Source organism: Mizuhopecten yessoensis, unplaced genomic scaffold (genome assembly GCF_002113885.1).
Source record: "Mizuhopecten yessoensis strain PY_sf001 unplaced genomic scaffold, ASM211388v2 scaffold2905, whole genome shotgun sequence".
NCBI lineage: Eukaryota > Metazoa > Mollusca > Bivalvia > Pectinida > Pectinidae > Mizuhopecten > Mizuhopecten yessoensis.
This window is the reverse complement of record NW_018404778.1, coordinates 52,759-63,107: the sequence shown is the minus strand read 5'-3', so window position 1 is coordinate 63,107 and position 10,349 is coordinate 52,759. Positions and strand designations below refer to the sequence as shown.

The 10,349-nt window shown below is 37.7% G+C and overlaps 1 protein-coding gene across 1 annotated transcript; it reads left to right on the top strand.

Annotated features, from left to right (window-relative positions):
- The first annotated feature begins 890 nt into the window (after positions 1 to 890).
- On the top strand, positions 891 to 5,538 carry LOC110446645. Its single transcript, XM_021491900.1, has 4 exons — positions 891 to 911; positions 3,197 to 3,268; positions 3,904 to 3,940; positions 4,541 to 5,538. Exons 1-4 carry the CDS (start codon positions 891 to 893, stop codon positions 5,536 to 5,538), a joined length of 1,128 nt encoding a protein of 375 aa, XP_021347575.1.
- Positions 5,539 to 10,349: the final 4,811 nt, after the last annotated feature.

Here is a 10,349-nt window from a genome sequence, read left to right as displayed (position 1 = left end):
AATAATAACTTATAAAATATCCCGATGATCTCCAAGAATTATGACATGTAAGCCTTTTGAGCAATATTGCCAAGGCTGGTATTACTTATAAATTATAATTATAGAAATAAAGTAATTGCTTTAAAAGAATATCTGGAAAGAGTATGCATATCTATGAGATCATGGTTGTTCTTAGACAATCAGTCCTAAAAATTAAAAAAAAAAGTAAATGAGGAAAAGAACCCACTATTCATGTTTTAGGGGTCATTTACATGTATTACACGTATTACACGTATTACACTGCAGTAATTGTTATCTGAATCAAACATACATACCACATACTTTCATGTACATTTTTTTAGAAAACAAAACAATATTTTAATGCTACTGTATCAAATTGATGCAGTTTGTAATTGTATTATATATCCAACAAATATAAAAAGTATATTTATATACGATTTTTTGGATAACGAAGTGTTTAACATTGAATTACCCTTAAGGGTCCCATTTGGGGATCACCCGTATGGGGCCCCCAACGCTTCGGGTGACTCGGGGTCTCCAATTGGTCAAGAGGTCATTGACCACTTTGAGCCCTCGAGAAGAACCCCGCCATTTTGAGAAGTTGAAAAGATTGTAAACGATTCAAGCTATATCCACTGTAAATTGGGACAGACTTTGAAAAGAATAGTTGAAAAAGATAGTAAAAAGAGTTGGTGAGTGAATTTTTTATCTATTTTTATCGGTCATAGTCAGCGAGGAAGTTTGTTTACGTTTTACAGATGTGATATATTTGTTGGTTACATTGTGATTTTTTGCTTCTGGACCTATAGTATTTTAGATAGCTACCATTGCTAACCACGGGAGGGATGTGGTTATATTGGGACATAGCTTAGTGAAGCGTCTAGAACAGTATGTTGACGAAGGTTCTCCACGTAAGGACAATATGGGCCTTTCGTCAGATAGGGTCAATTTTCACGGGGCGTCTGGAGCTTGTGTAAATCGTATTCGCGCGTGCCTACACAAAATTTTGGGGAAATACAGTAAAGTCAGTGTTTGTATTCTTCAAATAGGGACATCTGGGACGTATCTCAACTGTATTTGGTCGACGGGGTTCACTTCGATGAAATGAAACCGTACTATCGTTCTATTCGTGGATGCGTTATCAGGTCTTTAAGTTTGGTCTTAATAGTCAAGTAAGACAACTTCACTGGACGAACATACATACAGATATATATAGCCTAGGTTACATTACTTTGTTTGTTTGTTTGATTTTGTTTAACGTCCTATTAACAGCTAAGGTCATTTAAGGACGGCCTCCCCTGTGTGCAAGATGCATGCGTGTAGTGTATGTGTGTGTATTTTGGGAGGCTGCGATATGTTCATGTTTGTCTCCTTGTGATAGCGCGGAACTGATGCCGATTTTATAGTGCTACCTCACTGAAACATACTGCCGAAGACACCCAGCAGGAACTTTCTATAAGTGTGGAATTACTGAACAATTGGCGTTATTTCCCTTTACGAGGGCAATGAATCTTCGATTTAGTTGTGGTCACTTCCCTTTATAAGTTGTGAAGTTAGATAAGGGGAAGAAATGAACACTTATTTGGATTGTAGGTTAGGTTTACAGCTTTACATTGGTTAGTATTATGGCAAACAGTTGATCATGGCTTGTGCATATACGCCATTATCTGTTTAATTACAGAGGTGTAAACTTGACTGATTGCCTGAGGACTAAGGTAGGAGTTATTATTATTGGAACAATTAGTAACTGTACCTCGGGGTTCATATTTGAGTAATATCTCTTGTGAAACTATTGCATAGTGCGTGTGATGAATGCAATTAAATAATATTGAATCAAATATTGTTACACGAATTGATGAGTCGTGCGCCATAGAGTAATTATAATAACAAATATTTTTTTCAAAAATTATATGTGTAGGTATAAGGTTACATATATAAGATGTACTATGTGGTTGAATTTTACATAATACTAAATCTAATGACATGAATTTCCGATAGTAAATAGATAAAGTACACGTTATTAGTTTATTGCTACTGTACCCCGATTTAAATATATATTTCTCGACTTACTATCAGAATGTCTGTGGTGCAAACTGTCTAACTAAAACGGACAGTAATAAATCTCTGCTAAGTTTTAAATTGATGAATCTTTACCAGTTTAGCTCTAGTTTCCACTATATTTAATGTGTTTCAGTTAAGCGTATACATTTTTAGCTCACCTGGCACGAAGTGCCAAGTGAGCTTATGCTGTGGCACGGCGTCCGTCCGTCCGTCTGTCGTCCGGCGTCGATATTTTACTTTAAACGACTTCTTCTTAATAACTAAAAGGCCTAGGGTGATGATATTTAGCCAGCAGCAAACTGGGATGAAGGGCTACAAAGTTTGTTAAAATTAATGACCTTCACCAATTTTCAAGGTCACAGGGGTCAAATATGTTAAAAACTTTAAACATCTTCTTCTCGATAACCAAAATGCCCAGGGTGATGATATTTGGCCAGTAGCATGCTGGGGTAAAGGGCTATCAAGTTTGTTCAAATGAATGACCTTCACCTATATTCAAGGTCACTGGGGTCAAATATGTTAAAAACATTAAACAACTTCTTCTGAATAACTAAAATGCCCAAGGTGATGATATTTGGCCAGTAGCATACTAGGATTAAGGGCTACCAAGTTTGTTTAAATGTATGACCTTGAATCATATTCAAGGTCACAAGGAGCAAATATGTTCAAAATATAAAAAAATATAAAAAAAAATAAACTTGTTCTGAATAACCAAAAGGCTCAGGATGTTGATATTTAGTCAGTAGCCTGCTGGGATCAAGGACTACTATGTTGGTTAAAGTGAATGACTTTAACTTATATTCAAGGTCACAGGGGTCAAACATGTTTAAATCTTTAAACGACCTCTTCTGAATAACCATGGGTCCCAGGATGTTGATACTTTGCAAGTTGCATCCCGAGATGAAAGGCTATACAATTTGTTCAACATAATGTAATGATTTTGTTCGACTTTCAATCACAGGGGTGAAATGTTTGAAAAAAAAATAACAGGTTCTTTTGAATGAATTTTAATCATAAATACCGATATTTTATTTTGCCTGTAAATTTATTTTAGATCACTTTTAAGGTTACAAGTGTGAGATTTATACCAGGTGAGCGATGCAGGCCCATTGGGCCTCTTGTTTGTATATTGTAGCATTTTGTTGGGGAAAATGGACCAACTGCCAGCTACCCAGACCCTATACAAGCAGACGGCTCCACCAGCCAGGTCAATGCCAAAGACCAGAGAAAAGGAGAAAAACTCCTCTTGATGAGAACACAATGATGTAAGAATAAACGAACTAAAGATTGCCACACTAATGTATAAATATATATTTATATATATTGTCAAAAAGTTTTTTTTTATTGGAATGTCACATTTCATGTCATATATAACAATACATAGTACTAATGATTTGGAAAAAAAGAAAGATCAACAATATATACTATGTTAATTTCACTACATCTTGAAAACATGATATAAATATGTATAGGCAGGCCAAAAATCAGGATTGAATCGGTCAATTTGACCCGCTCAGTGCTGTCTGTTATTGAATAATACCCTGCATACTGCAAAATAAAAAATAAATCTATATACATTGAGGTTTTGAAATCAATCAATCTTCCAATTTCAGTACAAATGTTGCACCTGTTAACACTTTTGCTGAAAAAATGGTAGTCCATAGATAGTCCCTATAGAATATAGCCAACTTCTCGAGCATTGACTGCATAAATGTGATGTCTGGAAGTATTCTCTCCACATGAATGTCCTTTTATGTGAAGACTGAAATTCACAGAACTTACAGGCAGTAATCATTAGCTGTCTCTGTATTTGTGCATAGTAGGTGTGTGTGTTTTTTTCAGGTCAATACTATTGCCCTCCATCTCCAGACAAAAGCTTGTAACATCCTTGCATGCCTCGCTGATAGTTAAGTTCCTGGCTGAATAAGGACACTTGACGTCTAATATTCCGCATTCTCCATCAATACATACTTTGCCATCAGGAGAAGCACCCAAGAAAGTAAATTCCTTGTTGATTACAAATCCACACTTGTGTAAATGGTGTGATGGAAATTTATCCAAGTACTTTGCTTTGCCACACGTCTTATTCCTGTTGCCGATCATTTTCCGGTTAAAACATCGGTTAAAAACTATCTGTTGGCTTGGCCTTCATCGTTAGAACTTGCCCAAAGTTGGATGCTGTTAACCTGGTCTTTCTTTCCTCAGCCCACACTCCTGACTTAGATTGTTCCTTAGTTTCAAGCTCAATATTCTCTATCACACTTTGGTCCCTATGCAAATTTAATTGAATACAATCAGGAGGCAAGGTAACTGGTGCTGCTTCATGTACAGATGTGTTGCCACAGCCCTGCGACGTGGACTCCACTGCTGTCATCTTCAAATTTCGGGTCTGCAAAGATAAAATTTAGATATTGTATTTATTTGTACCGTACATCTGATGATAATTGTAGCTTATACATGTATTTTGTGTTTTTTTCAGGGGTGTCACCTGTGGATATGCTTTTACTATCAGCAGAGTTGCATCAACTGCGGTCAACTGTAGAAATGCAGGAAAAAAACGTCGGCGAGCTGATAAACAAGCAGCAGTCCATAACACCATTTGGAGTGAAGAAAGTATTGGCAAAAGAGGATCAAGTGAAGGGTCTGTTCAAGTATTACACTGGGATAACCTGGAATTTTCTGGTACCTCCAGGGTCCTGTGTCAGCTATGAGAAAGGTCGTGCGGACATTAAAACTTTATCAAATGAGGATTGTCTATTCCTCACCATATGCCGTCTCCGTCATGACTTTGGATTGAAAGACATTTGCATGAGGTTTGGACTTACATTGCAGTCGACTGGAGTTGTATTCAACACATGGATTGACCATATATCGGGGCAACTCTCAATATGGCCACACAGGGACACCATAATTGAAAATATGCCAACAGAATATAGAAGAGATTTCCCAACATCTCTCATAATTATTGATGGCACCGAGTTAAAAACACAAACACCATGTGCTCTAGGTCTTCAAAGTCAACTCTACAGCGACTACAAGTCGAGCACTACACTCAAGTGTCCTATTGGTTGTGACCCAAGTGGATCAGTGATATTTGTTTCAGGGTTGCATTCTGACTCCATCTCTGACAAGACAATCACAAAGGAAAGTGGCTTCTATGAAACATTAAAAACTCTTAATAGTCAGGGATACTTGAACGATGGTGATGCTATTATGGCCGATAAAGGGTTCACTATTGGTGAGGAACTTGGTCAGCTGGGATTGAATCTTAATATACCCCCCTTCACAAAATCAGGAAGCCAGATGTCCTCAGCAGATGTTAAAAAAACCTCAGAAAATTGCCAAACACAATTGATTTGTGAGAACATTGTCTTTGGTACAATACGGGACACGATCCGGAAATGTTCTCACAAATCAACATATTTGGTCTGTCTGTTGTCTGCTGACTCTCTTTCAGGATGTATTTATCAAGGATAAATAAGATGTGACTGTCTTAAAAATGCATATAATAGGTATGTGTGTATCGGATAAGAACCTTTATGCTGGGTAAACAATGCTTACTTATATTGTACATTTACCCGATAAGAAAGGATAGATCCACACTACTTCTTCAAATTCTGTGGTAGTCTTTGGTGCATCTGCAGTCAGTATGTAACACAGTGGTGTTCCCTTAAACTGGATAGCTGGTTGAAGTCTGTGGCAGTGATCTTCAGTAACCTGAATTATAACAGAATGATTGTACAATTATATATTCGCAACTTAAGAGAAAATATGACTGACATATATGTTTAAATCAATTTTTTCTTTAAGTTTGACTTATATAGGGTCAAAATAAACTTATATGTTTATATTGTTTGTGTTGTTTTAAGTATAAAAATAGTTTTAATTTCATAATAGATGCAAGGCTAGTTGTGTACATTCACGTAAAATGAGAATGACTGGCATGAATACTATCATGATCAACCTTTTAACATGTCATGCAGGCATGCACAACTTCTTTTGTGCATATCGCAAACACTTGTTATACTGCCAAAATGGAGTTATCAGCCAAATATTTGCGATATAAAGTGATTTGACAAAACATTGAAAGAGACGTACCAAACAAATATTTTTAAAAAAGAGACCCTGAAACAGATTGTTTGAAAGCGATATGGCATAAGTTTGATCGATTACCGATAGTTTTGGTCTAGCTGGCAAATAATAGGCTTACTTTTCCAACCCTCTGCTTGGACACAATCACAGGGTTGATGGGGACAGGTTTTATTTTTGCTCCTCTAGGATAATGCCAATGCTGTGGTATGCTTGTGCAACTTTGTTGGTCAGGGACATGAGTAAAGTTATGTAACTTTAATCCTTGTAACGACTTGAGTAGGCCCGCAATGTGAGAGCAGTGGCCATCTAAACTGTAGAAAAAGAAACATTAACATTAGTACAGACATCTACAAAGGTCAACAAGGTTTTAACAAAAAAAAAACTTACTTAAAAATATATACATTCTTTTTGGAATATTTCAGTTAAAAAGCAACACAAACTGATTTTTTTTACACAACTTTTCTAGTCTACTTAACAATGACAATAATAGAAAATATGCTGTTATTGAATCAAGGGGGTATATATAACTACACACACTTGGGGCTATGATGTAAACCCAATGGGGATTATGCCCCACCACAGGTGCACCCCACACCTACACTGATGTATGTATGACAGATGTAAAATGGTAGTGAGTAAGATCAGAAGAGTAAGAAGAAGGCAATTAAAAAAGAGATTGTAATTGTTAACAAAGGAGATGACCAGGACACATATGGTGGTAGGAACTCAAAGGGAATGGAGTGTGTGGGAATGTCTGTGTGAAGGGTTGAAGGACAATGGTGTGTGGATGTAAGGTCCATTCAGTATAATGCATTGACAAGTTATGGTCATCAAAAGACCTCTAAAAGAGAAATGTAGCCCCGCCTCCTAGGAATGGAATTAGCCAATAGAATTAGAAGATTTAGTTAAGTAGAAGTAGTGTTATATTGTCTTTATAATAGGTAGAGATCTAAGGTTGACAGAGTAGGAGAGAGCTGAAGGAGAGAGTCCAAGGACAGAGTCAGAGATAGACAGATGTAATTCTGTCAGAGATAGACAGATATAGAATTACAGAGATCTTGGGAAGTGAGACTGAAGAGAACTAAAGGAGAAAGAATGGAGATGGAAACAGAAGGGAATGGATTGAACAATTAAGTTTCCATGTACAAGATATGAAGTTGGACTTAAATAAAGGAAGTGGAACTGACATAATGTGTCATCATTTGTAACCCAAAGTTCCCAAGTAATAATTACAAGTCAGACCCTAGTGGTAACACAATAATCGACCGGTGATATGTGGTGGAGAATCCGGGTACCAGGGTTGTAACATCTACACCCTGGTAAGAAAAACAAAAAGGAGAAGGAATTGGCAGCAAAGGACAGTATTAATATACTTGAGAAGTTTGATGGACAAGGTTGTGCAAAGATATGGCTTTCCAAATTTGAAAAAGTGAGCAGAATTAGAAAATGGAAAGATGAGGAAAAGGCTCTTCAGTTTTCACTTCTGCTAAAAGGAAAAGCAGAGCGATGGCTTTATGCACAACAGGAAGATGTGCAGGAAAATCTGGAGCTGCTGATAGGAAAGTTTACAGAGAGATTTTTCCCCAGTGAGCTGGATAGGCCAAGTCGAGTTAAAGAATTCCTGAACTCTAAACAAAATGGCAGTGACGTACAGGATTATGTTGAACATGTACAAGCTAAGGGGAATGAGTTGAATAGGACTGAAAAGGAGATATTTGATGTGCTAATAGATGGACTGGATCAGGAAGTTAAGTCATTTGTATTAGGAAAAGAAGCTACAACTGTAGTAGACATCATGAAGTTTGGTTGCATGGCACAGTCGAACGGACATTCGGACAAAACAAAAGGTGTAACACCAACAGTTCAAAACCTTCAACAGGAACTTTTGTTATTGAAGAAGGAATGCGAGACCACCAAGCAAGAACTTAACCAGCTAAAGGAAAAAAGAGTGAACAGTGTGAGGCCATCAAACAGACAAAATGGACAGAGAACAAAGAATCCATGTGACCACTTTGGTAAATACCAGCATGATGCACGTAAATGTTGGTTCCAAGATGCAGAGTGTTACCACTGTGGGAAAAAGGGTCATATAAAGGCAGTCTGTAGATCTCTTGCCAGCTTAAGACTACAGGGAGTGTATTCCAACCAAACAGCTGCACCCCCTGCAGCATCATCACATCAAGGGTCTGCTTTCTTGCCATTAGACCCAGTGCTGCCCACAGCAGTCAGCAATGCACAAGATCCCACAACAGAAGGATCAATTGCTGCTCCAGGACAACCAGCTGATCAGCAAGTAGTAATATCAAGTGGGTTGGAGCGATGCACTTTAACCGTTGTGCGTAGGGCCCCATATGTTTCAATGTCTTGTCGTGCCTTGCATGCTAAGGTGCCGACTAAAATGAAAGAGAAAACCTGGGCTGGATAATTCATTGACTTGGGCCTCCTGTTGGACGACCAGTCTGATCCAGATTTCTCATTGAAAATGAGCAAGGACGGGCTTGTTGGGATCTTTCCTTATAAAAAGAAGACTGTTCTCATTGATTCCTTCAACATATTCTCTTCGGTCCTTCGTCCCAAATTCCCACAGGAAATGGAGGCACTGGCCACATATCAGAATGTGATCCGTACCATTGCCACACTGGTATTTTTATGATACCAATTTCAGAAAAATTAAACAAGGCACTCCTGATATGGCATGGCAGGTATTGGAAAACGAACTATATACCATTGCCATGACCACCAGGAGGTCTCGGTCAATCTCCACTTCTACTCACGAAAAAAAGGCAATCAACCATCGGTTTCGGGCCAAAGAGAGCCACAATAGGGTTGGTACCTGTCACCGTTATAACAAAGGTGCAACCTGTAATGGGTGTAACTACCGACATGCCTGTTCGTATTGTGGTGGAGGGTCCCATCCAAGAGTCAAGTGTCGTAAAGCACCAGAAGGTGACAGACACCCCTCCTCCCTCCCATCCTCCTCTCAACCTAAACATAGCACAAAGTGGGGTGAATCTCAGGCAGGCACATCCCGTAACACCAGTCAACTATGGAATGTTGCAGGCCTTTTTGACAGGTTATGATAGAGAACTGGTCGAGTTGTTGGTTGATTGTTTCAAATTTGGTTTAAGGCTACATTTTAAAGGCAAGAGAGGTTTTCAGAGTTGTCAAAATTTAAAATCTGCAGTTAATGACCCTATCAATGTGCAGAAAAAACTCAAAAAGGAAATGGATCTAATGCGAATTGCAGGCCCTGTTCCGTTACGCTTACTGATATTTGTTTGTATACAAGACTTCACGAGTTACCTCCCTTGGTTTGGTGTCTACTATATATATTTCTTGTATAATATTCTACGAGTTACTGCCCTTTGTGGAACTCTTTTACTCTTTATCATCGAGCAGCCATTGTGAGCGTACAATGAGGCACGCTTCATCAACATACCTTGTTTTGTGAAATGTGGACTTGGTTGAGCCATAGTTGTAAGTGTCAATCTAGCCAAAATAAGGCAAATATAGTAAATACTCAAATAATAATCCTTTACACCTTGATAATATAGATAACTTGCAATATTTTATGTATTTTGTTCCTTTCATGTCAAAGCACGTGGTCGTTAAGTCATTTCGGCCCAGAAACCAGTCATGTGTTTTCTAGTCTATTTTATACTATAAATTCACTGTTTATGACATGCAAGCTAAGGTATAATTATGTTGTTATTTTGTACATTTCATAAGTTAGTTGTCGGCGTATGCATTGCCCTAGAAACCAACACAAATATAGATAATTATAACTGTTATCAGTTCATATGTGTTGAGTGTAATGGCACAGTGCCAGTATACAATATTACCTGTGCAGACCGGAACCTCTGTATGTTGAAACCTCTGTAAAGCGAAGTTTTCTGTATTTCCTTCTCATTATGTTATAGAGGTCGACCAATGTATTTTTATTCCAATATTAGTGTTAAAATCGGTCATATTTACATGTTTCTGGTGCTGATACATTTAGCAGGTAAATTTACTTAAAAGATAACTCTGTCCATATAACAATTCAGTAATGTTTAATTCCAAAATGTAATAGATGTTTTGTTTCTGTATTTTGCAGTCTTCACGTTTACATGTCAATCGGTTTACCATGATTTAAGGATGGAAATAAAACCAAATATATACCAACACGTACACTTTGCGTTATCGTACAGTTACAG